Genomic DNA, 27,989 nt, shown 5'->3' on the forward strand with positions numbered 1-27,989 from the left:
CACGCCTAGTTTTGCTTTAGGAGTATTAAACATGTGTGATATAATAAAAATGTTAACACCAACACTAAACACCGAATGCCTGTAAAATATCATGCAATACATATTACAGATCTTTATGGAATTTAATAAAAAGCTCTTTTTCACATAAACGCTGGAGTGGTTCTTGTGAAATCTGGCTTCAGTGTTTTTGAACAGAAACTCACCAGTGTGAACTCACACCTTCACAGTTAGAATTTCTTTTTCACACAGGCTTTTTCAGCTTACACAGAAGTTATCACATCCCTTATCATAGCATCAGCATCACATTTTAAACTGAAGCATGTCTTTTTTGCACAACTCTATGCAAAAATTCAAATGAAAGGATTAACAAAATATGAAATATTTTAATGAAAGACTATGTTAACTTGTTCACTTGACCTTCTGAACCCAAGTTTCAAAACTGATGCTGGATTTTTGAGGCTTAATGGTAAACAGTTGGACTGATTCGGATGAAAGGATTACTAGACCACGATGCCAGTCTGAGACTATCAAAGGCTTTCATTCTGAACTGCATCTAAACATCCTGATGACATTGTTTCTCAACTACCTCCTTCCTGTTGAGGGATGAGCTCTTGAGAAGACCACAATGGATGAAAATAATGAAAAGCAGTTTGTCTGACCTTCTTACAAGGACCTACTCTGTACATCCTAAGAGTAACATGTTACCTGCCATTGAAACAACAGCTCATAGGGCCGCTCTCCAAGACCCAAAGTATATAGTGGATTACTCCCCATACCCATGGGATGTCTATAGCTAAAACTGTCAGAAAGGAAAGTGTGTTTGTCTCTTTGAGAGATACTGGATTTTAAAATATATGTAGTTGTTGAAAATATGTTACTATTTGTGCTGGCGACACCCCTCTTACACGCTTAGGAACACAGGTAGCCCATGTACTGATACTGTTACTGTCATTTGCATTTTTGTGTACATACATGGTCATTCGAGAAGCACTAAAAGTTTGCTTGTATTTCACACAAATAGTTTATTTGTTCTGCTTCAAATATGTAGACTGTGATGTCGTTCCAAGAGTGGTGAGTGCTGTCAAACTAACATTCGAATCAAACTACGGTTCAGTAGGCGCAAAGAAAACTGAATATTCAACTGCTAAAAAGGTTTCAGGTAAATTCACCAACCAAGGTTAAATAGTGCCTCTTTTTTACGGACATTAACCAAATATTATTGGGCGTATAGAAAAGGGACTATTCAAAAAAATAATTAAAAGCCCCAAACTGCCATTGTAATTTGGGAAAATATCCTAGCTGTCCACAACAAAAAAAGTTCACAATATGATATGTTGGTCTGTTGATGGACTCATCCATAAGAATATTGTACAGTCTATATACAACTGGCTTTGAAAAACACATTTCAATGACCTGATGGGGTTTGTGTTCCAAACCTGTGCAGTGTCACGTGTGTCTGTAATGTCTGCAAATGAGAACTCAAGACACTGGCTGCAAAGAAAATCCTGCCAATATTCTTTGGCAATACTGGTTCCCTCCAAGTAACTATATAAAGTGTTGTTTTGGTCTGTGGGCACAAGAGCTGAAAGCCTCTGACATGGCAATTTTAGGTTCCCCTAGCACTTTATGATACAGCCTGCAACTAAGAGTGATTTTCCCTAGAATTAACTAGAATTTCCATGTATTTTACCTGGTTATACCATGTAATAAAACAAACATGTACATACAAGTGATACACTAAACTACTGGAAAGAAGAAAAAATCTGCAGTGTAAGTAATTTTAAGTAGTGCATAAGTCATTTTTAGCAGCGTGTAACTAGGTATATTACAGGGGGAAAATAATAATTATAAGTTGTGTTTAAGTAGTAGCAGTTCAAAAATAATCTTTAGTAGTATGTAATTATTGTAAGTAGTGCATAACTGCCAGATAGTTTACAGAAAAGAGGCATGAATTATAATGTAATTAATTTGAATTAGTCTGCAATTTCCAGGTATTTTTGTGGAAATAACAGTTAAAATTTCCTCATTTTATAAAGTAAATATGCGTTAGCCTTAGTAGCATGGGCCACATTATGTAGCTAACCTTGTTTTTTTTACACATTTATTGTGCACTATACTGGTTCGCATCGCAGATGTTGTAAGTTTCAATTGTTCTTTTATGTTAGGCATAAAAATGTGATAAGGACTACTCTTTCTTTTCTACTTACAAGAGAAAAAACACAGCAGCAAACAATCATGGAGCCAAGTCAAACTTTTTTTTTCCTTACAAGAAATGTTGGGGGAAAATTCTGTAAAAAAAACCCAGGAGAAATAAAGACACAATGAGACAAAGTTACTTTCTTTATCAAACGTGTACACGGGTGAGCTGCTAAGAACAACTCACCCCATGCACAGTGGCTTGGTAATTTTTATAGGCACAGAGCACAGAGACAGTGAGAACAGGATAACAAATAATAAACAGATAAAATAAAACAACTCCATATATGGTGCTAGTCTCGTCAGCAGAGAGCTAGGGAAGATAAAACAATCTAAAACAATATGTCCCAGAAACAAGATGTGTTTGCTGGGAAAGTCTAAAAAGATAATTCTAAACTAATCTAACCATAGGCAGAGGGCAGACAAAAGGCATCTTTGTACATTTAAAAGAAGGTAAAGAAACATAGAATCATTTTTCCTGTAACACAAATATTTAAAAGGACTATAAGTAAAGTACAAAAAATGATCAATGTGAATGACCAGAGTCCAATAGAATTATGTGGTTTTTAGTATTTATATGCAAACCCAAAACTGAACACAACAGAAGTAACAATAAACTATTCATATTACCTGTGAATAATTTAATTTATATGTTTTTATTTGTAGTTCAGTTCTTTGCTTTCTTTTTGTTCTTCTTGTCTTTGGCTTTTCTTCTTTGTTCTTTCTTTTCTTTTTTCACTTTCTTCTGATGATTTTTCATTTGAGGAGGAGGTGGAAGCTTCTCTAGTCCTCATTGTATAATGATTCCTTCTTGTCTCTATAATTGTGAAAAATTACCCCCTTAAAACTATTCTATATGATTTAATTCTATAATACCACTGTGATTTAAGCTAAAAATTGAAATTCCACTTAATTCTAAAGGGATTACACTCATTGTCAAGGGCTACTCGAAACACGTATCTGTGCATGAAAACCCGTGTTAAAGTTAAAGGGTTACATACAACAAATATGCAGTGATTTTCCATAGTAAAGTCAGCTACATTTAAGTTACATTTGCAATGAACAATAAAAAATAAAAGGATGGTTATAAATGATAGCGAAATCTTGCAGTCCAAATAATTTTATTTCATCAGATAATTAATTCCTGGAGAAACTGAATCTTGTCATGAAATTGCTTTAAAGTTTTACATGTATTGTGAATCCAGGATGTCCAGATACTTGGCCTCAATCATTCTTGGAAGCAAGCTCGTCCTGAGAGAAAACACATTAAAAATGCGTGTATTATTTACAAGGAAACAACAAATCTTCAAGTACTTAGGGTAAGAACATCACTTCTTGTGTGTGTGTGTGTGTGTGTGTGTGTGTGTGTGTGTGTGTGTGTGTGTGTGTGTGTGTGTGTGTGGTGGGGGGTTCAGTGGGAAGAGTGTCTTTCTACACGTAGAATATGATAAAAATAACTGCAGACGCAGCAGTCCCCTTTTTCTTCCTTTTTTTTAATGTGAGAAAGTAAAGGTTTAATGCTACTTTTTCCATGTAAAACATTTAATTTTGTTTTGTTTTTAAGAAGGTCGTGTTGTACTGCATTTGTTCTAACACAAACTGGTACTAATTGCAAAAATGGGACCATAAAATTGTGTTTGCTGAGGTGCCAATGAGCTGCAGATAAGGATGCATGCAGATTTTCATGTTCCCACTCTGCCCCCTGTTGGCCTGGGTTATCTCACCTGACAGGGACCAGCAGGATCATCAGCAAGGGGAAAACCATCTTCATGTAGGGCAGAGGATACATCCCGAATGCACACAGAATGATCAGCTGGATTATCTGCAGCCCCGTGAAGTAGTGGACCTTCCTCTGAGGCACACGCCGAATGTAGTGAGTGGGAGGATAGGAGGTCTAGACAGAGACAGAATAAGATATGATTAACTATGTTTTAAGTGAGATTAACTACACTCAACAAAAATATAAACGCAACACCTTTGTTACTGCTCCCATTCCCCATGGGATGGACGTAGAGACCTAAAATTCATTCCAGATACACAATATAACCATCCCTCCCAAACAGTGGTCACAAATCAGTCCAAATGTGTGGTAGTGGGCACATCTGCTATATTGAGATAATCCATCCCACCTCACAGGTGTGCCACATCAGGATGCTGATCTGACATCATGAGTAGTGCACAGGTGTACCTCAGACTGCCCACAACAAAAGGCCACCCTGGAATGTGCAGTTTTGTCTCACAGCAAAATGCCACAGATGCCACAAGCAATGAGGGAGCGTGCAATTGGCATGCTGACAGCAGGAATGTCAACCAGATCTGTCGCCCGTGCATTGAATGTTCATTTCTCAACCATAAGCCGTCTCCACAGGCGTTTCAGAGAATATGGCAGCACATCCAACCGGCCTCACAACCGCAGACCTCGTGTAACCACACCAGCCCAGGACCTCCACATCCAGCAGGTTCACCTCCAAGATCGTCTGAGACCAGCCACCCAGACAGCTGCTGGAACAATTGGTTTGCACAACCAAACAATTTCTGCACAAACTGTCAGAAACCGTCTCAGGGACGCTCAACTGCATGCCCGTCGTCCTCATCGGGGTCTTGACCTGACTCCAGTTCGTCGCTGTAACAGACTTGTGTGGGCAAATGCTCACATTCGATGGCGTCTGGCACGTTGGAGAGGTGTGCGCTTCACGGATGAATCATGGTTCACATTGTTCAGGGCAGATAGCAGCTGAGAATGTCCCAGTTCTTGCATGGCCAGCATACTCACCGGACATGTCACCCATTGAGCATGTTCGGGATGTGCTTGACCGGCGTATACGACAGCGTGCACCAGTTCCCACGAATATCCAACAACCTCGCACAGCCATTGAAGTGGAGTGGACCAACATTCCACAGGCCACAATTGACAATCTGATAGACTCCATGCGACGATGTGTTGCACTGCATGAGGCAAATGGTGGTCACACCAGATACTGACCGGTTCTGGGTCCCCAGACCTCCAATAGCGCAAAAAACTGCACATTCCAGGGTGGCCTTTTGTTGTGGGCAGTCTGAGGTACACCTGTGCACTACTCATGATGTCAGATCAGCATCCTGATGTGGCACACCTGTGAGGTGGGATGGATTATCTCAATATAGCAGATGTGCCCACTACCACACATTTGGACTGATTTGTGACCACTGTTTGGGAGGGATGGTTATATTGTGTATCTGGAATGAATTTTAGGTCTCTACGTCCATCCCATGGGGAATGGGAGCAGTAACAAAGGTGTTGCGTTTATATTTTTGTTGAGTGTATAATACCCCTCTCAAGCCAAGATTTGTATATAACAGCACACCTGTTGCTGCAGTATAAATTACCATTTGAGAAGAAAAGGTATGCTAAATACTCCTGTAAGCTCTGGAATTGTAATGCAACATTTGCATTTTTTTCAGAAGTGCGTTGCTTTATATTTTACTCATTGCTATGCAAAAATGTGCCATGTTATTGTACTATATTTTGTCTATTTAAACCAGACCATGATAAACTCTTATGACAAAAATAACTTTGTTTTCCATTAAAAACAAGTTGTTCTTGTTATGGTGTGCACCAACTTATCATATGAAAGTTCTGTGATATAACAAGAGTGGGACCAGTCATGTGATAACAAGAGATCTTTGTTTCCTTTTCTTTCCCCAGAAGAGTGATTTTTTTTTCTGCTGGATTTTAGTTTCTTCACTCTTCTGCTTTTTATTTGTTAGTTAGTTATTTGTTTTGTTTTTTACACTGCTACTGGTTATCATTTGTAAAGTTCAATCAATACGAAGGAAACAAAGAGACAATAAACTAGAATGAGGAACAGGATCAGTAAACCACACTCTTCTTATCTGCTTCATATCCACCTGTTCCTTTAGCAGGAGGGTCATGCGGTCCACCATTTGATTTCCGTCAAGTGAAGTGGCTGCGATGTAAAGGAAGAGCCCATAGAGCACAGGCTTGGGAATCCACTGCAGAGGAATGGGCAGCATGAACACGGACAGGCCGATCAAGATGTTGGCCACCAGTGAGGTCAGACGTGTTTCCTTCACACTAACGATGCTATTAGGACAAAAAGAGAGGAATGAGTTGTTTGAGCAACCCAGAACAATCTTTATATCTTTTAATGCATAAGATCAGCTTTTGAATCCAACATGAAAGGATAGAAATTAAATGGATCACTGACGTATTAAACAATTTATGGGCAACTATGCACACTACGTCTGCTGCAGAGATAAGCCAGAGTTTCTTTAAACTACATACAGTAACCATTTTGTTATTCTGCTTAGTTTTGAACTGACACTCTGTCACAAAGGTTTCAAACTGAGTGTTAAAAGCATTCATAAAAGCTGGTGCTTTCCGTGCGGTCAGAGCACACCTCGTTTTAACTTTACTCACGTCGTGTAGAGGTGTCCGTTCTCTACTTGCTGTTCTACTTTGGCAAGCTGACGGGCATGCAGAGAGGAATGTGGGAAAGCAGCGTGCATCCATGGCAACCCCAGACAGGACATGAGGATGTTAATGAAGCCTGTCAGCATTAAGTCCCAGTGGAATGCTGTGCCTTTTAGCAACCTGGTATAGATGTTCACACACATAAGCTTAAAGTGGTTTGTCAGTAAAGGCACAGCATCAATACCAAATACTGTAAAGGTAACATTTAAATCACAGGTTCTGCTGTGTGTCGTTCTTCTCATAGCTTAGAACTCAAACATAAAGTGGGATTCGTACTTGTGTTCCGGCACATGTGTCAGTGAAATGACGATGTTCTGGTCAATAAAGATGAGCAAAGCAAGTAGAAACCCCAGACCAACTGCACTCAGTGCATTCATTCCTGACAGCTTTTCAAATGGAGGGAACTTGAAGATCGGACCATCGTGTACACTGAACACGGGAACTAATAGAAGCAAAACATTTACAGAAAGCTTGTTACAAACATACAATGAAAACAAAAAATAAATAATTGCTTGAACTAACCTTTCTGCTAGTAGCCTCTGTTTTAAAAGCAAAGCTTAAAATCTGTGTCTATCTCTCACACACACAAAATCCCCAGACTGGGTTTAAAGTTCACTTGAAGCAAATGTTTTCCCCTTTCAACAGAGGATTTATGAACAGTGAAAAACGTTATGTGCCAGGGTTGTGACTTTAAGCCTCAAGAAGAAGAAGAAGAAAGTGTACATTATTGTACTTTATTGAGCCCCGTGGGGAAATTGCTCTCTGCATTTAACCCATTCACTCAGTGAAGCAGTGGGCAGCCATTGGGCGCCCGGGGAGCAGTGTGTAGGGACGGTACCTTGCTCAGGGGTACCTCAGAGTAGCTGTTAAGGGGAATCGAACCCCCGACCTTCCGATCATGGGGCAACCACTCTACCTACTGAGCTATCCCTGAAGTACTCTTCTATCATTTCTTTCATTTGAAAGATCCATACTCACGCTGTATGTCAATGAAAAGGTAGGAGCCAGTGAAGGAGAGTATCAGCACAGACACAGGCAAAGCACAGTCAGACACCACCTCTCTGATTTTGTCATTCAGGTACGGGCTGTTGGGAAAATAGCAATAAATATTTCAGCGTTTTGCAACTCGACTTCTACAAGTAGTTGTACAGCACATTTACTGCAGTTACTCTTTGTGTTTGGGAAATAATTCATGTCAAGTGCTGAAAGCTGCCACTGAGGGAAAAAGAACAATGAAGTCCCAGGAGTCAGATATAGAAATGCATGATAACAGAGTCACATATATCTAACTCACGTATTCCAGTAATATTACTGCAGGGTGAAATTCATTGCACATGATTTGTAACCTTGCAATCCAGTCTTGGGATGCACGTTTTGTCCTTGTTTTGTACGTTATGTGAACCTATTTGCAGCAAGCATGAGGGGAAGTGGAAGTAACTATCACAAATCTTCTCATTTGCTTCAGCTTATTTGGGTGAAGGTCATGGGGGCAGCAGTCTAAGCAGAGATGCCCAAACCACTCCCCAGCAACCTCCTCAAGCTCTTCTAGGGACATCCTGGCTGGATGTCTCATAAATTACATGGCTTCTTTTGAATTGGATAAAGGTAACTAGCTAAGTATCTACTACATTATACAACTGCAGTTCCCTTTGTTAATTTAAACCCAGGCTTAAAATCACTACTAGGTAAAAGCAGCAAACAGTCTAGTTACACATAGTGGAGTAAAGCTCCTGATAACTTTAATATTTCCTCTCAGTATTGCACACATAAGTGCTGCACATGAGTAAATGCATTTTCTGTCATTGCTTACAACAGAGTTTAAATTTGTCCTGCAGACTTTTAAAATTCTGAATATAAAATGGACGACAGTTAAAACACAGCTTTCATGTTATTAGTTAAAGAGTAACATTGTTATACTGCAGTACATCCTACTGCTTTAAATACTAAGTGTTAAACATGTGGCAGTCCATTTTATATCTCATACAGCGTCTCTGGTTGTATCACATCATATATCTTTCACATTTGATTGTTCCATCTTTCTATTATTGCAGTTCAGCTGACTAAAATATTCACGACATGACATTTTTATGGCTTCGCTACTCCAGATGGAAAAGAGTCTGCTTTGGGCAGCATTTGAAACAGAGTATTTCCCCTGATGTATTTGGTATGTTTTGAAATATTGTTTTCTCTTGCGTGTAAAGTGTACTGAAGCACAGTTTGCTTTTAATAGGCTCAAATTTCAATGTGGAACTTGTACTTTTAATGTGGTATTTCCACCTGGTGACACTTTATTGTTCTTTTATAAAGATGCGTTCCCAGGAGAAAAAAAACTAGAGTTGCGCCTCTGCTTACTACATATATTTTGATACGATAAAATAAGCTATAAAATGGTTCAGATATCCATAATGTGAAACAACAAGTGAACAAACATTACCTCCTCTTGATGAGGTAGAGTGTATAACCCAGCCACAAAGTCCCCAGCATGAGCAGGAGACAGAGGATGGGTCTTTCTCTTGTGCATAACACCAAAGACTCAGGCAGGAAGATTGACTCTGCATGTCCTGACATCACCCTGGTCTCATTTTGATGCTCCAGTGGGGTGTCTGTCTTGTTTTTTGCACTGTCTAGAATCTCATTAATCTGCTGAAGCACCAGTGTTTTGTTTGTGGTCGTGAGAATGGGCCCGTGGTAATAATGGTGAAAAACTAGAAAGTGGAGTAGAAAGATGGAAGAAGAAGAAGAAGAAGAAAAAAGATATGTCACTAAAGACAAACTAGAAGACAAGATATAGCTGTATGTGATCTTAGTGGAACACATCCCACAGTTGCAGGAACTTATTAAAGTCTGTAGCAGGAAATGTAATATAGACCAGCGGTCTCCAACCTTTTTTGCGCCACGGACCGGTTTATACCCGACAATATTTTCACGGACCGGCCTTTAAGGTGTCGCGGATAAATACAACAAAATAAAACCAGTGCCGGTACCGAAAAAAAGAAGATTTATTCGTAACACATGTAAAAGACCCAGGAAAACCGAGTAAACGATAAAAACGATAACAAAATAACGCTGGAAACCGATAAAAACCCTGAAAACCAGACATTTCACACCTGAGCCTCAACTCTCGCGGCCCGGTACCAAACGACTCACGGACCGGTACCGGTCCGAGGCCCGGGGGTTGGGGACCGCTGATATAGAGCATCCACACAGTTAGTATTTAACAAATGTAACAGATGATTAACGTAATCACCTTTAAGTCATTCTCTACATATTTACAGTTATTCAAGCATTGCTCAATTTGGAGTCGATTGGCAGAAAATTACAATCCTAGATATGTTTAGCCATTTTTTCCTGACTTGTTACAGAAACTTAACACAAAAATAATAGTTCACAAAAAATGTTTTCCTTAATATTATATACTGTATGTCCTCATAGAATACTGCTCTGTTTCTACTATTTGCTTGTTTTTCCTAAAAAGATTTTATTGTGGCAGTCTGACATTAGTTGGACTCACTTTTGATTGTGCCTTTCACCGCATCTCCAACAAATGCAATTGAGATGAACAATGCAATCACTTCTTCTGTTGAGCTGGAAGAAAAGAGAAGCAAGCAGCATGGTGCGATCATTCATGTTGTATCAAAAGTGTGGGTTTTTTCCAAAGCACAGACAAAACATTAACTTCAGTGGAAAATTATGGCTACAATGGCACGAGAGAATGAAAGAAAATTACTGATTAAAGCTGAAAACAACAAGTAATAACAGATTAGCCTTTATCAGTTCACTTCAGTGTTTAGACAAAAGTAGTGGCCTTCTGTCTGTGATATTTAATAGTAACAAATATTGTTTGTGAGCGTGTATTTACCGTTTGAAGAGTTTCATCAGCAGGCTGACATTGAATAAGCCTCCGAGGATGAGGAACAAGCTGTTCCATAAACCGATGCAGGCGTAGAAAGCATCAAAGTCGAGGTCGTAGTCATCACAAATACCCCTGATGACTGCAAATTATACAATAACACACACAAACTCATAAAAGCTTATTAATTTCAAGAGCATTCCACTATTTAAGTGACAACATATTGCTTAGCGAGTTGTTGAAATTAATACCTTCATTTTTAATGGTCAATTCTCAGATCTGACTACTGTTTGTATAAATTATATGCAAGGCAGGTGTTGTATGAAGTAGATTATCAGGAGTCTTTTTTTATATAACAACAGCTGTCTGTGGTGACTGGAGATGGTGTTTAAAAAAAACAAATCCTGAAATAAATTTTAGTCAAACGAGATTGCAAAGGTCTGTAGAGGTTAGTCATAAGTCTCTCTGAGTGGATCCTTGCAAACCAACATTTAAGCCAAAGGATGTGATAATGAGTTACATCGAGTCATTTCAGACTGCATTCATTTCTTTATTGCTGTGGCCCAGTAATGACTTCATTTGATTGCTTATGCTGCCTAATGTTAGCCATCAGGCTTGACTCTGACCTCATTTGCTGCACCTAATCCCACCATGTAAACTTCAAAGCAAACTAATTGTATGACTTATTTGTCATTAAATAAGTGTTACTTATTCAAAAATCTAACTTCTATAGTCTGACATCCAAATCGTAGCAAGCAATGTGAATGTACCGCTTATGAAGATGGCCAGTGGTGCAGTAGTCAGCGGAATGACAAGCGGCGAGCCAGCAAACAAAGCATAGATCACTCCTCCAATGCTCTGGCCAACAATGGTCTTCTGAACATCTTTCAATGAATGAAACAGATACGTATTTTTCATTAAAGCTGTTGAACATACTGTGTGCCAAATTAAGAGTAAAGAAAAATCCCATACCTATTTCTCCTCTTGTGCTTTCATCATTCAGTGAACCAAATGCAATGGCAGGCAGTAGAACTGCAATGTAGAGGAAAATCGCAGTGGTGGTGTACTTCAAGAGAGAGCGGTCACTTCCAATTATACCTGTTTGAATTATACAAAATGTTACTAAAGCTACACAGTAACAAATCCACAAAACAAATGTGAAGGAAATTGTTATTACCATCTGTGAAGTCTGAGGGGTACAAAGGCAGCCTGCGGCGGAAGTCCTCATAAACACCCTTACCAAATCTGAAGAAATCTGTGCACTGCGAAGAAGGTAGGACATAGTCAGGCCCACTGAAGCTGTGACAATATAATGTGACATAATATAATGCTATTACAACTGAATGCATAATGTATCAGAAATGTGAATGTGATATGCTTTTGAACTAAACCAGAAACATGCAGTCATTTACTGTACAGAAGTCTGAACTATGCTGGTACACTGTGGCCATGATTTATACATCATTAAAAGTACAGGCAGCATAAATGCCATAGACTTTGTTCACGCATGTTGCTTTAGGTATCAGTGAGAAGATGAACACTGGAAAGCTATTCTGAGTAATGTATCTGTCAGTTTGAAGACTTATTAGAAGGGAAAAAACTACCCAGTGGACATAATAATGTGACTTTATCATTACAATAAATATTATAAATACACCAAAAACTACCAGGAGTTTGCACTTATGTGTGAAATGTTTATTTGGCTAGAAGAGGGTTTGGCCTTCATGTAAAATGACCCTGGATCCTTTACCGTGTGGTGCAGTTGTTTCAACATTCACGGATTATTAAATAGACACAGACATTTTGGAAGTAAAACTGGATTTCTTCTCTTCTTATATTCTTGGTGTTTTAGAAAAGACCCTTTTTCTCCTTTAAAAAAAACAATGACGTGAAAGCGATCACAAACATAGACTTCCATTACCACAAAAATGTATTTAAAAAAAATTACATTCACATTTGTGCTTTGAATTTATCTTTGTGACTTTTGTATTTAAAAATGATCCAAGTGGAGACATTTCAGAAGGAATTTAGCTGATATACGATATAAAACTGAGGTGCTGGCATCCATAATGTTTATTTTCACATTTTACTATTCTAGGATTGTAGGATAGGCTTGGCAGCAGCAAGCCTATACTTAAATGCTGTTTTGAAAGCAGTCAGAACATCAGGTGTAACCACAACCTGATGTAAACTTAAGTCTTTTACAACCTATTACATGTTTTTTCGCTTAACTGTACTTCGGTGTTTCCTTTCTCCCACCTCGTGCTGAACAAACACATTTCATCTTAATTTAGAAACTGGACTTAATGACATACATGGACGTGCACACGTTCAGCTGACATTTCCATCAAAGACTTGGCTGCTTTTTCAGCCTTTATTGTGCATTCTGGCTCAACTACTTTATATTACTGCAGCACATATGCCTGAATAACAGGGAAACGCGGGGGTGGTCTCCACATCTGAAAACAACCTAACACTCAGTAGAGAAATTTGTTTATGTGACTAGTTAGCTAGATTTACACATATGTTTCTCTTGGTTACTTATTTTTACCTGGAGTGGTTTGCCCCTGCGTGGGTCTGAGTCCTCCACTTCCTCTGTGACCGGTTTATCACTGATTACAGAGAGCTGTTGTCGGTGGTTGACAAGCTCCTGTTTGAACTCCTCTTCGGTCTTTGTCTCCAGAAGCTTCTGTCTGAAGGAAATGCCAGAGAACATTGTTGCAAATGTTCTACCCACCTCAATGGCTGTCTTGGTGCTTTTCTAAAAAAACAGAACAACAAAGTTGATGTTATGTCATTCTCTGCATTCTCTGATTCACAGCAAAAAGTCTTCGACAGGATCCAATGGCTGTTCTTATTTGAAGTTTTGAAAAGGTTTGGCATTGGAAACAGATTTTTTAAATGGATTCAGTTGATATACTCCAACCCTCAAGCAGAGATTTTAACTAATGGTCTTTTTATCCGCACCATTCAGATTATATCGTGGAACTAGACAAGGGTGCCCCTTGTCACCTCTCTTGTTCACCTTGGCAATTGAGCCTCTTGCGATGGCAATTCAGAATCATAAAAACATATCAGGAATTAAAGTAATGCTGACCACCGTATTGCCCCATATGCAGATGATGTGATCCTGTTCTGCACTAATTTAAACAAATCAATACCATCCATATTAAGTCTCATTAATACATTTAGTACATTTTCGGGTTATAAAATAAACTTTGCTAAATCCGAAATATTATTTTTGAATTAAAATGAACGACAAAATCCTCCAATCAACACTCCCTTTCTGCTATCTGAACATGGGTTTACTATCTGTGTGTGAAATTAACTCCCTCAATTGAAAATATTCTGGTATCCAATTATAATTCCTTAACAACGTCAGTTACTACACTTCTAAATAGATGGATGAAAGTACCTATATCTTTAATTGGTCGTATTAATATACTAAAAATGTCAATTTTGCCAAAATATCTTTACCTTTTTTCAATCAGTACCTCTCTCTCCACCAAACTCTTTTTAGATTTGCAAAAACTATTCCGAAACTTTATTTGGAACAACAGAAGACCAAGACTCAGAATCTCATTACTAAACCTCCCTTATGAAAGAGGGGTTTACAACTTCCAAATTTAAAGTGGTACTTCTGCTCAAATCAGAGCGGCAATGTTTTATTTTGTTAATGAGCAAATTCCAGTGTGGGTTTCTATGGAGTCTACAGAAATCCAAAGTCCCCCGAACTTATATCTTTACTCAGCCGACAGGAAGACACTAAATAAGCAAACTAAGAACCCCTTTTTAAAAAAACACTATAACGATCTGGTTTGAAACACATAACTACTTGGGAGAAATGTTACAACTGTCTAGGTTTACTCCCATATTTGGAAATAACTATCATGGCTGTGTGTAGGCAGGCAGGAAGAGAGGACCCAAAATGCAGGACTCAAGGAGGAAGAAGAAACTCAAAATACACAGCTTTATTGCTGGGATGAAGCAGAACAGAAAAACACTAACTAAACTAGGAGTACCGAATAACTAGACAGGTTGGCAGGCTGGCAAAAAGAACACACAGAGGGAGTGAGGGCAGAAGACGTTAACGACGCGACACCGAGTAGGGGAAGACACAGACACTAAATACAAGAGGTGAACAGAGCGAAGAGGAAACAGCTGGGAGACACGGCTGACGCTGATTACACTGACGAGACAGGGAGAGCACAAAGCTGAACGCACTGACATAAGGCACAGACCTACAAAATAAAACAGGAAGCAAACGACAGACAGAGACACAGACGCAGACTCGTAAGCAGGCCTACCGAATATAACACATAGAACTCAAACATCATCATCATCAACAATACACAAGAGAAACAAAAGGTTCATTCAAAAATAGACCAGAACTCAGAATGCTGGGTCAATACTGACCCAGAGCCGTGACAATAACAGCTTTCCTCCTGGTAGCGCGGATGCAGGCTTTAAATTTTGGTTCGATCAACGTATAAGAAAAGTGTCTGATATATTTAGGAATAATACTCTTATGTCTTTTGAACAACTTAGAAGTACTTTTTCTATTCCTGTCAAACATTTTTTTACATTTCTTCAATTAAGAAATTTTATCTTAACCACACAAGGTAACAGCTTAGAAATCCCCACCTCCTCCTCTCTAGAGAGCACAGTTATAAAGCATCTAAATGGGAGAGGCCGAGTTTCTGCATTGTACAAATTATTTATGGAAAATTCCATCAACACAGTCTATTTTAGAGGCAAATGGATATATCTGATGATGAGTGGTATAAATCATGCTCCTTGGCCCAGAGTCAAACAATTAATGTGCAATCTAAACTACTTCAATATAAATGGTTAACAAGACAATATCTTACTCCGTCAAAAATGCATCATTTTAACTGAAACATCCCAGACTCCTGTATTAAGTGTGGAGTGGACAGGCACTTTATTTCACTGTATATGGGAGCATCCACATGTGAAAATCTTTTGGGAAAAGGTAATAAATCTGTTGAGTCAAATCACTGGTGACGTGATTCCACTTCATCCTAAAATATGTATTTTAAATATATACCCAAACAACAGAGCTCTGTTAACGACTGGACTTTTGGAAGCCAAGCGCTGTTGCTATGTGTTGGAAAAATCAAAAAATATGTGGACTATCTCAGTGGCTTAATGGACTGACATCTATACTATCTATGGAGAAAATAACTTATGCATTAAGAAATAAACTGGACAGGTTTTGGGCGATATGGTCTAAATTCTACAACTTTTTTGGAGAACTGCAGCGTGCACACTGTGGACTTAACGGCCTGAAGCACTAACTTGATTTGTATATCTGCTCTTCCCTTCTGTTATGGTTTGCTTTGTTTTTGTTTCTATTACTATGTTGTTTTTGTTGTTGTTGTGGGTTTTTTTTTTTATTTACTTATTTTGTTTTTATTTTTTATGTCCACGGTGTATCATGTAAAACCAGTTAAAACCAATAAATAAATGTTAAAACAAAACAAAACAAAAACAACAAAGTTTGGCTTTGTTAGTTTCTGTCAATTTAAATGATAATTTAGGTGATGTTATTATGTTGTGTTATTATGTTAATTATCACATGTGATTTTTGCATTTAATAATATAGCAAAAACACTGAAATACTTAGTAGGGCTTCTTTTAAATTTGACTTGTGAGGATAATGTATTACACATGTTTTAAATATTCAGTGTCATTTTTGTTTAGTGTTTCAGAAACAGTGGGATTAGGGGACAAATGAGTGTGGTTATTAGGGCCCTCCCTGAGCTTGGTTCTGCTGGAGGTTTCTTACAGTTAATAACTCTTTGGATAAATTATGACAACCTCAATCAGGATTTTTATTCATCTTTAGCATGAAAAAAGTTCATTTTTTAAAAACATGTACACAGTTTGTTACATGTCCACTTCGGTGGACAACATACAGTTTGACTTATGACTTTGGTATGAAGTGCCAATATACACTGACACAAGAAATACAAATGCTTTGAATGGCTGTCCACTGTAGTGACCACTATGTGTTAAAAGGGAGCTTTTCCTTCCAACTGTTGCCAAATCGCTTGCTCATACAGGGTCATGTGATTGTTGGGGTTTTCTCTATTGTAGGGTCTACCTTATAGTATAAAGCACCTTGGGTGACTATTGTTGTGATTTGGCGCTATATAAATAAAATAGATTTTTATTGTCACTGTTACAAGAACAATGAAACACAGTTTGACATCTCTCCATTAGAAGCATGTCGTTTTTATTTTTACATTAAAAGTCCTTTAAAATTGAATTGAATTGTGTTGTTTATTCACTTGACTCTTTTTTGGTCTGTAATAAGTCAGGAAAAGTGAAGAGTTAAGTTAAACGTCATGGAAAGCCAGTGAATACTGACCAAAAAAGTAATCAATAAACAGACTGTCAAAATAAATAATCGATTATTATTATAAATGTGGACTTAGCTGATTTATGTCAAAGCCTGAATATTTAGTTAATACCAAACACAAAGTTCCTCAAATGGCCTTTTGAGGTTGGCAAAAAAAATTAAAGTTAATTCTTAAGTTAAGAATGAAAATGATACAAGAGTAAATTTTATATTTGTTTTATTAGGGGTGTGGCCTCTTTGAGTGACAGGCAAATGTCCACAACTGTAGCTGTCACTTCCCAGATGTTCTAGGCATAACATCAACTGATTCATGTTGATGAACTGGACCTCTCAAATTGGGCCTCCTGAGCTGTTTATTGGGCATAACTAGCACGTGTCTGTGTCTGTGTGCTGCACTGATGGAGTGAAAGTATGGATGAACTTTAGCAATCAAGCTTGCCGGGCAAAATCTCTAGCCACGTGTTTAGGAAGTTTTTGAATTTTGAAGCATTATCTACTATATTACCTAAAAACTTCATGTATAGGATCACAAGTCAAATCTAATAAATACCATTTACCAAAATCCCTCCTGAAATTATACTATGTTACAAATTCTCTTTTCAGTTTCATCTTAGAATTGAGACATATAACTCATCCAAATATGGTATATTGTCTCTCTGTCTCTGTGTTAACCCTGCGTCACACTGCCAACCTATCCAGGGTGTACCCTGCCTCTCGCCTTATGGTAGCTGGGATAGGCTCCAGCTCCACTGCAACCCTGATAGGATAAGATAAGAGGATGGACAGAGGCCAAAACGACAAACTCAAGGCTTCCAAACAGCAGCCCGTAAGCCAATATGTGACGTAACAGTGGCTACATCAGGCTTTTACATGCAGTCTATGCAACTGAATATTATGGCCAGTCATCAGCAAACAGTAATTGCTTGCAAGAAGTAAGCTATCGACAAATTAAGAAAAAATTAAGATGATATTCAGAAGATGAGTGGAGAATTTGACCTTACTGTTCTAGGTGGAGCGAGGATAAGGACGACGTAGCGAGCTTCACAACAGTTGACACCCCAGTTTTGTGGCCTCTCCAGGCGGGTGATGCAGACATGACGTCTCTGCAGATTCCTCACATTCGAGCTGAATTCAAAGAAATTTATTATTTGAAATCAGTTAACCAAGAAGAGACATGAACTAAACCTCAGACAGCTTTAACAGGAGATGAACTCACAGAATACAAAGCCAGGACTGCTGGTAATGAATGCCAGTAGAAGTTTCCGTCACACCCTGAATGGTTTCTGACAGAAGATGAACTGTGGAAGCATAATCCAATAAACAGCAAAATCAGACTAAATGCTCATTTTCTAGTTACCTTTAATGTAATCAAGTGATTTAGACTTCTTTGGTAACATGCTCGTTCACCATTGATCTCTTTCCTTCCTGCGTCTGTGAACAGTGAGTTCATGATCTCATCCACATCCCAACTCTCACGGCCTTCGACCACAACATGAGTTAACATTCGCCTTAGCACCTCATCCAGAGTGGCAGCTTTTTCATCCAGAAGGATGCTTGCCTGGGCCAGAAAGCCGTCCAGGTCTCTGTGGGCGCGGACTTCCTCCTCAAAGTTCATGGGCTTAACATACTGGTGGGAAGCAAGAACATTTAAATCATGGATGCAAATGAATGAAATGAGGGTATCGTTTTCTGCCTGCTGTAAGTTGCTGATGCTGTCTCAGTTACATTAAAGAAAATATTTTAATTTGCTTTTGCTGCTGCAGTGTGGTTTAGATAAGAAAAAAGTAAGTAATGGTATAAAAAAATTCATACAAAAAAGTAAATCTTACTTTTCTTGTTGTGTTTAAAAGCCCAAGTCCAGGTCCTTCAGGATCTTCAGCAAAAGAAACACAAAACATTACGTTTATATGCAAAGACTGTCTTAGTATCACCAAACTGTTGCTCTAATACAGTCTTTTCTTTCATATTTCTAAAGGTTTCCTTCCTTCACTCCGGATTTTTCAACAATGTTTTTTTATTTGAATCAAAGCTGCCACACATGATTTGATAATGGTAGAGGCTGGAGTCAAATGTGATTTCAAATCCTAGACAAGTAAACAAGACAAGACTAAATAATTCCATCTGCTGTGTTACTGTAGTATCTTTACATTACAATACAAATTGCTGTGATTTGGCGCTATGTAAATAAAATCGAATTGAACAGAATGAAGGCAAATTTCAAAAAGGCAGACCTGAAGGACTAATCTGGATCTCATTGTCATAAATGTGGTCCTTGTTGGTAGTAGGTGAATCCTCTCCATCCCTCAGTTCTGTGAACAAAACATAAATGAGTGCAACAAAGTCCCAGAGTACATACATTACATATAACTGAGGAGTTATATCTCATAAACAGCATAATCCAATAATATCCAGTAAATAAATTTTCACTGTAAAATTGTTTGACTTGTAAAGGTCATCATACAACCGTGTTTATTAAGATAAATCACACTAAGATAAAACCTCTTCTTTGCATCAAGGTTAAGATGCTATGCTAGCCACATTAACAATGCCTCCAGTAAGGGAGAATTTATCTTGCCCTCCCACCAGTCTACCATCTGTTGACGAGAGGGAGAGAGAGACTGCCAATAATAAAAAAAACCCTTAAACCAGACATGCAGCAATATAACAACAGCAGCCTCTCGTAAAGTCCTTCATTGTATAGAAGATAAATATGGCTTCTCAGTTGCTAGTTTTATGGGGGAAGAAAAAATGGCCTCAGAATTAGACAATTAACCCTTCACGGGCAAAGCTTTGAGCTATGATTATTCACTCTTCCCATCATTGACTCAGAGATCATCTGTCTTGTTATTCATTAATTAACACACAGCGAACAGACTGGCTGTGCCCACCAGCATGTGAAATGGGTCATCAGTGAGCAGAGAGAAGAACAGACATCTGCATAAATAATAGTGATACAATAAATTTAGACGCGTACGATCCCCACCGTCCTGAGGGAAAAATCATCTTTGTTACTGTGCAGATCACTTGAACTTCATAAAAGAGCAAAAGTCTGCTGTAAAAAGCAATACGCACCCATCTCTTGGAAAAAGTAGCCATTGTTAGGCCTCTCTGTGGGTGGAGCCGCTGTGGATGGAAGGAACAAATATGATGTTTACAAAATGTCCTGCTCAGCTTCAAGCGCAGTCTTTTATATTAAAGATTTTCATCACTGTTTGTACTGTCTGCCATTCAGTTCTTTAGGTGCAGTATGGAAAAGTTAGAATCACATCGCTATAAGCACAGAATAAACTATTTTGAATCACTAATATTTTTTCAGATAATGAAGTTTATGTAAGTGCACAATAACTGCAGTGTTAATATATCGTGTTAGTGTTAATATGTTTCTTTTTTACACATCAAGCACATTTTTCAGAAGCTGCTACTGGCTAACATAAATTGTTGTTAATAGAACCTCTAAGGATATCAACTTTCTTCAGTCAAAACTACAACCATGTCTGAAACCACAACATCTTCAATGATAATAAAGGAAAGTCTTTATAATTGTTTTGAGTGACATGTTTGACACAGCTAACATGGTAACTGTGCGAAACTGGACTCAAACATGCAAAAACAGTGGCTTTTCACCAGAGCAACAATCAGTTTCACTTTCATTTCAGGATGCATCTCAAGATTTCATCTTTTCTTTTCTGTGCACATGCTTGTGCATTCTGTATACACATTTTACAAATTCCTATAACAAAGCGAGCACACACGTCTAAGCACAATTACTTCCAGATTTACCAAAATAATGTGATGCTGTTATGAAAATTAAGGAGCTTATGTCAAGTTATGGTAATGCTGTGGAGAGAGAGGGAAAAAAGACAAGAACCTGGGAATCTTAAAAGAGATCTGTGAAGTCTCGGTTACAGAACAAATCTAGTGCCAGCTGTGTCTGATGTTTGTATTGGCGGTCATGTATCTGTGAGACACGGCTGCAGCTGTACAGATGAGTTTTCATTGCCTGAAGCACTGTTTGGCTCTAGGGGCTTGCGAGCAAGGCTATATCTCAAAGCAGATTAGATAGAACATTCCCAGGCCTCCTCCTCTTCACAGGAGTCCACACAGACTACACAGCCGTCTGTGCCAGGACAGTGTGTGGATGTGACCTCTGAAACTGCCTCATGAAAACATGAATGTCAGGTTTATTGTAAATATGCTAAACTATTCCTTATCAATATTGTGAACAAAAGGAGTAATGGCATCACTTTCCGATTAGTCCCTACTGAAAGCTGAGGTGAGGACATAAATGACATTTGGGGAAGAAAAAATTAAGGAAAAAATGGCTGAATTGTCAGTGACAGAAATGCTTGTCTATTATTGCTTCTTGCTTATCATCTATTATGGCTAGCGGCCCCCACAAAAAATGACCATTATGCCTTATAAGCAGGATATCACTGCCATCAGGATAGTAGTATGCTGGTGTTGGCATTTGGCTCAAAATAAAATTGTGTTTAAGTACAATTAAGAGTGCTAATGCAGCTTGTTTGGTATCCTTGTATCAATCGCTGGTTTATCTGAATTTTTTCAGTATTTTTTTCTCGCTATGTTTGAATCTAAAATTGTATTTTACAGTTTTTGAAGTCTGACGTGCCAAATCACCCCTCTGTTGTTGCACATCGTTTGCTATCTGTTATTGGTCTATCTCATGAACCAAATCTGTAAGTCTTAAAGCATAACATATGATTTATTCTTACAGACAGCCACACTGCCATCTGTAGACTTCAAGCAGGCTACGTCCTTGTGAAAAAGGAAACAGGAGAATCCTTGTTGGGTCTCTGGAAACAAGTATGCTGAGCTGCAAATCTGAGAACTCTGTGCTGAACTGCACAAGGTCAAACTATGAAAGCAGAAGGACCATGGTGTTCACATGTAAGGACTTATAATAGCTTGTCTATCAAATAAGAAGGTCAGCTAATGATATCCTCCTATGCACCACTCAATAAAATACACTGAATTACTACACCTGCTGCTAAAGCAAAATCTTATCGAGACTTAATTTGACCATGGTGGGTGCACGCTCCTGTACCATGAACAGTGTGTACACTGTGGTTCACAATGCAGACATATGCTTTGTTATAATATAAATAACAGGAAGGAGGAACTAGCGCTCATTCCACATCAACACCTCAAAGGGTACCGATAAAGATATTAGGTTATCTTTATCGGTTTGCATATCCAGCACAGTGAATGTGCTGGATATGCAAACATTAGAAACCAACAGTACAGTTACAGTTACATAATTTATACCAACCTGAGTATCTGACTGAAAGGAGGTTTTGCTCACTTCAAAAGAATTTATTTGCCATGTGGTACTAATCTTAAAAGAGCAAATTGATTCATTACAAGAAGGTTCTGCTGAATTATAGAAAACCTGGAAGCCTTTAGGTAATAATCTAAAGTCGAGCATCAGGGGTGTTATTGAGGTTGGTAGATTTTCTGACATTGAAATTATCACCAACGACAACCACAGAACGAAGAGCTGAGAATGGAAAACCTTGAGATTTGCCAGATTAGAACATTAGACATTTTTCTACCAGATAATCTTCTTAATCCTTGACCTGAGAAAATTCAAGTAGGAATTAACATATTAATGGCAATGATGAAAGTAAGTTCCAGGTCACAAAGAGAATTGTCCCATTTTAGATATTGGTACCTTTAATGTTAGACATATTTTGGCTTGTAATAAACACTTACTAATTAATAATAATCACTAATAATCAGATCAGCCAGTGGAACTGTGTTACCATTAACATGAGCCCATACACTTCAGTAGATTTCTTTTCAAATGTTTTATATAGCACCCGTTTTCAATAATAGTCATCTTAGGGCACTGGATGATGTACAGACTCTGCAAGATTAGAGAGGAAAACTATTTTGTAAAGAAAAGCCAAATTTCACTAAGAAAAAATATAGAACTTGGATAATTTTCTTGAACTGTTCCTGGTGCCACAACAGAGTTAAAACTGGTGCTGGAAATATTTTTGCAGGTCTGTTATTAAAGCACTGCATGGCAGATGAGTGTATCATTTATTGCCATACTGTAAATATTGACCCATGTGCTTTGCTTTTCACTTTCTGGGCAATGAAAGCATCTTTCTCCTATTCTGTAGTTTTACTGTTAACAACAAGAAGACATTAAAAATGTAACCACAAGTGAAAAGAATCAGGAAAGAAACATTCACACATACACTCTAAAACGGCTTCCTCCACATGTTTGACACATTTCACTTCCTCACCTCACTCCACTCCTGTAAAACTTACCAGAGGGCACAAAAGTAAGGACCTTTTTGTCTTCCATGTTTCTCCAGGGGTTTTTTAAATTTTAGGTCATTTGTTTTCCAAAGCTCAACCCATAATCTTTTATCCTTGCTCTGCTCGTCAGCATTTACTAATCATCCTCCACGTCTTTTATACACACGCCCATACATACATACTGATGTAACGTTACCTCCCTGCACCTCCTCTGGGAGCACACGAGTTTGGAAGAGGGAGAGAGAGGGCAGAAAGGGAAAGCATGAGGGGGAGAGAGGTGCTTGTTTCTGCTGGGTCCTTGTGCCTATGAAATGGACTATATTCCAAGTAACTTTTAAAAAGGCAATTTTAGGGTTTTGGTATGTTATTTTCATAGGTAACTCTTTCAGCATCGTGATGTAAGCTTTAAAAGGTTAAATCATTCAAACCAATAAACAATTCAAAAGTCATCAAATAGCATGTCTCTTTTTGTAAATGTCATATAAATACAAAAAAACAATGGGAATATTTCGATTGTACACAAACTGGTTCTGACAGATCAGTCAAGGAAAAAGTGAACAAATGTTCGTTATAAGAGGCTGAAACATTTAAAGAGACCAGTAAAATATAAATATCGCATTTGCAGCCGAGGTAATGAAATACATGTCCTGTACATCTGTTATTGAATGTCATAGACTCAGTAGAAATTCAAATTCCCATTGTTTAACAACAGGACACTGTTTTATTCCTCACTGGCATACCGTATTTCTTTCCACAACACCTGCTCAAATTATTCCTTATAATCTGATGCACATCCAAGAACATGAAGACACTAAAAAAAATAACCCGTGTTAAAACTATTGATCCATAACATTAAAAATATGCTCAAGATTCTTTAGTTACACTATAAGAATCACTTTCATTATTTTAATGTAGATTCTGAGGGGAAAGTTTACTTGTTTACCCTTTATTCTGGATCTACATCTTTATTTTAATTATCTATATGCACATACTGCTGGGAAATCCTCTTAACTGCTACAAGCAGACCTGGCAAAAGCTGTGAAAAAGAACCGTTTTAAGGTTTAAGTAACCATATTATAAACTTACGATATAAAATAACAGTACAGTATATTATATATTATTACAGTATAAAATAACTCAACTTATGATGTTTATTCTCACAGATAGATGTGGCAGTTATTTAAAAGCGTGTCTTGCATGCTGGTTATGAAATGAAGATACTCAATGACAGTTTAGAAATAAAATCGAATGATGCAAAAGTAGTGTCTTGACACCAAAAGATATAATTCTGTAATTAACTTAATATTTGAAAATATAAAATAGAATAGAATACCTTTGTCTGACATTGTACAGATGCAGAATTTGGAATAATAAGAGTGAATATTTAGTTAATATTTATAAGTTGCACTTATAGTATGTATTTGCAATGAACGTTTCCAAAATCATAAATAACGTTTATATTGAGATGTATATTTTGTAATGAGCTGTATATAAGATTCGATGTTTTCTGAGAATATCTAATATCTATCACTTGTTTGTTGTGTTCTTGGTTGAATTTGGCTTCAGACTAATGTTCAGTTTAGGAAGAAGTGATTCCCTCATTTGCCTTGAGATGGCAGCAGAGTCTGGTGTTAAAGCAGCATGGCAGCAACAAGGCTGGGATTCTGTAGGGGATTTCATAGCAAACTGAATTCTGCATGTTGTAAAGGACTGAGACTCTCAGAAGTGGCTAAAAGAGGGTACTCCTCATTCATTCTCAAGTGTTAATGTCTAACCTGACCACTAAAGTCATACTGTTGCTTTTTACAAGCTATTTTGCAACTACTTACAAACTACCTTTAATTAATTTGAATTTCTATGTGGAAATAAATGATTATTGTTTGCTTGTTGTTGTTTTTTTATTAAGCTCAAAGGCCTGAAACCTTGATCATAAGTAGATGTTTAATCTTTTATTGTGTTCTGCGCTGTTTGAACTTTGAACTGTGCTGCACTATGTTGTTCATTTGCAGCACCATGAATCTGCCTCTGTAGTGTGAGTATGAAACAAGGGTTCTAAATAAAATTGCCTTGCCTTTAACAATCAGTTGTCAATTATCTATATCAGTTATGCACTGAATAAACTTTTCACGCATGCCATATTTGCAAAATAAAATCTGCAAAATAAAGTGATATTATTGAGATTTTACCAATTCAAATAAGCATCACATCAGAACACAGAGAAAAAAAAAATCCTTATTTCCAGTTCATAAGGTCTACTCAGAAGACTCTTTGCATCTTACCTAAATAACTGATCCTCAACACTTTACACTTCTGCTCAAGGAAGAAAGATCTGCATAGTGGACCTTTCATCACCACATTAACAGTCACTAACACAGCACCCAGGAAAGCAATGAAATACTGCATTAATAAACTAATGTTCTGTGGTCAAGGGGTTCACCGCAAGTAAACGAGCTTGGCTTACTCTAGTGTGAACCATTAATCAGACCCCACAAGCACCCTGAGGGAAATAACTGTGGGGAAACATACAAATACAAACACATAAGCATTGTTCAACGAGAAACACAGTGTTTATAACAGAAATAAGCACAATGCTTCATCATGATAAACATTTGAACAGCATATGCAGAAATGCCTGTTGTGAACAGCAGTTCCAGCAGTTTCATAATTCAGTACTGGATGGCCTATGAGAGACAATATTTTGCTGACTTAAAGCTATAAATGTATAACTGAAGGCATGAAAGTAGCAGCAATAGTCAAACATTAAATATAGACTCACATGTGGACACACATGTGGAGTGTGTTTATGCATATTAAACTGTGTTGGAAAACTTCCTTCGTGCTGATTCTGTAACACCTACCACACGTATGAAGTACTATTTGTTGTATTGTTCCTGTTGACCTTTAATCAATACTTGTGGTTTTAAAGATAAAAATGTGTTATTATCACATGCTTATTGTCACCATTGACATAACAAAGTCATACAAACATTTACATATTTACAATAATGAGAGTCTGGAACCAAAAAACCGTCATCCTTCCAAACAGGCAAAATGAATAAGTGGTGTTTCATCACATACTCTGATTTTATTTTCTGCTAAATGTTAGGTAGAAATAATATTTCTAAATAAGTGGATTCTGTTTAAAATGTTGGGTATGCTAAATTCAAGATTTCTCACTGATCAAATTATAATGACAGCCAGAATATAGTATCTGCTAAGGTTAAATTATTATGCGTGAAAATAAAAAAGTTTACCAAGTATGTCCCATCATCTGGTGCTCCAGAAGCAAAGAGTACTAGTAGGAGTACTAAACACACATAAAACTCTGATCCACATACAGTCTGATGATCATTACCATGTGCAAACTGATTCACGATGACTCCTGACGTCTCCCGTTCTTCCTTTTTGCTCTTCATTTAGTTCTTGTGATGCAGGAAAAGGTAATGATATTGCAAAGAAAACTTAAGGAGAACTGGAAGATGTTGCTGTTTTTTTAAGAGCTGCAGCTTGAATGGTCTTGCAAGCAGGTCCACAGGTAGAAGAGAGTTGGGTCACTACACATAGCACCTTAATGCCCTCTCTGCCAATCAGAGACGAGTTGGTTCTAAGTGCATAAAATAATGTGGAAGGTGGAATATTTAATGAAACTACTTTTAACGCAAACTGGGACTCTTTGCCATCTTAACATGACTGCTTTGTAAAAGTTTTACTGCTGTTAAACAGTGACTTCAAACTATTTTTCCCCAGTGAAGTGTTTATATGTATGATTCACTACAACATCACAGGCATTCAAACCAAGGATTTCTACTTCTGCATTCATTAGCACTATTTAAAGGTTGCTATTATTGTAGATATTGGCATGTGTTAGTTCATGTTTTTATATTCATAATCTTTGTAATCCAAGAAAAAAGTTATTGCATATGTTAAGTATACATATAAATTCCGTATAAATTATTTTGTGCCAAATGCTACTCACTGTTGTGAACTAATTAAAGCAGTTACTAGGGAAATAGTTTCCGTAGCCCATATTATCCAAATTCAGAGTAGTGTATGTCTAGTCTAGTCCAAGTTTTCAGCAGCTCTTCGTGGCCACACTTTGGGAGCTGTTTAAGCAAGCAGTGGAGACGGACAAGGCACAATAATCCAAAGTTGCAAACAAAAGGACCAAATGAGCAAATATCCTTGACTTCACCTCTTACAAGCTCTTCTCCTAAACCAATGGAGCTAAATTTAGTGCAATCATCTACCGTCATGTGTAATTTGTAACTTATTGTGTGAGCTTCTTCAAACAAACCTCAGATCCATAAAACAGAGTACTAACTAAATTTTTTCCACATTATCTTAATCTTTCAAGTCTTTTTCTTACCTCCTCTGTGTGGGGGACAAACGTTTAAGCAAATGAAGAGGACACTTAAAAAAATCTCTTCCAAAGTTGCTTGAACTTGCTAACACTATTCAAATTGCTTCAGGAAAGCATTTTCACAGCAAGTTATCCAATTACTCGCCTGCTGTTCATGGCTGAGTCTACATTACAAATTATCCAGAATGATTTGATTGCAGCAGAATAGTGCTATTTACATCAAAACTGCCTGAATAAAAGGAAGTCTAAAGTGCATGTCTGCCAACATGCATACATACATGTACAAACTGTAAAATGAAAAAAATGACCTTTTCTTATGTAGAAATATTTTAGAAATACAATTGTAGTAGCAATAAAGCCAGGTGTCTGTCACAGTTCGGCTGTGTGGCAGGCAGGAGAAGGACCCAAACGCAAACTCACAGAGTCAAAAGTT

At 37.7% G+C, this 27,989-nt stretch overlaps 1 protein-coding gene across 1 annotated transcript; it reads right to left on the minus strand.

Moving 5' to 3' along the window:
- Nucleotides 1-2,317: 2,317 nt before the first annotated feature.
- Nucleotides 2,318-26,826, minus strand: LOC146677985 (solute carrier family 4 member 11-like). The gene is made up of 20 exons (XM_085382971.1): nucleotides 26,552-26,826; nucleotides 19,978-20,028; nucleotides 19,137-19,214; nucleotides 18,735-18,778; nucleotides 18,313-18,532; nucleotides 18,122-18,203; nucleotides 17,907-18,030; nucleotides 13,072-13,281; nucleotides 11,698-11,782; nucleotides 11,493-11,618; nucleotides 11,291-11,404; nucleotides 10,530-10,662; nucleotides 10,182-10,255; nucleotides 9,105-9,375; nucleotides 7,649-7,755; nucleotides 6,947-7,112; nucleotides 6,617-6,790; nucleotides 6,085-6,280; nucleotides 3,921-4,090; nucleotides 2,318-3,447 (listed from the first exon to the last, which is right to left on the minus strand). The coding sequence occupies exons 1-20, from the start codon at nucleotides 26,610-26,612 to the stop codon at nucleotides 3,381-3,383; spliced, it is 2,553 nt and encodes an 850-aa protein (XP_085239097.1). The 5' UTR covers nucleotides 26,613-26,826; the 3' UTR covers nucleotides 2,318-3,380.
- Nucleotides 26,827-27,989: the final 1,163 nt, after the last annotated feature.

Source organism: Rhamphochromis longiceps, linkage group LG2 (genome assembly GCF_057381845.1).
Source record: "Rhamphochromis longiceps isolate RC_006_pf linkage group LG2, R_longiceps_female_GT1.1, whole genome shotgun sequence".
Classification (NCBI taxonomy): Eukaryota; Metazoa; Chordata; class Actinopteri; order Cichliformes; family Cichlidae; genus Rhamphochromis; species Rhamphochromis longiceps.

Coding starts and splice junctions, on each gene's coding strand:
- LOC146677985 (XM_085382971.1), bottom strand. CDS start 26,612: ATGAAGAGCAAAAAGGAAGAACGGGAGACGTCAGGAGTCATCGTGAAT. Junction 7,113..7,648: donor CCTTTTCATTGACATACAGC/GTGAGTATGGAT, acceptor TGCTTCTATTAG/TTCCCGTGTTCAGTGTACAC. Junction 4,091..6,084: donor CCCTCCTGCTAAAGGAACAG/GTGGATATGAAG, acceptor GTCTCTGTCTAG/ACCTCCTATCCTCCCACTCA.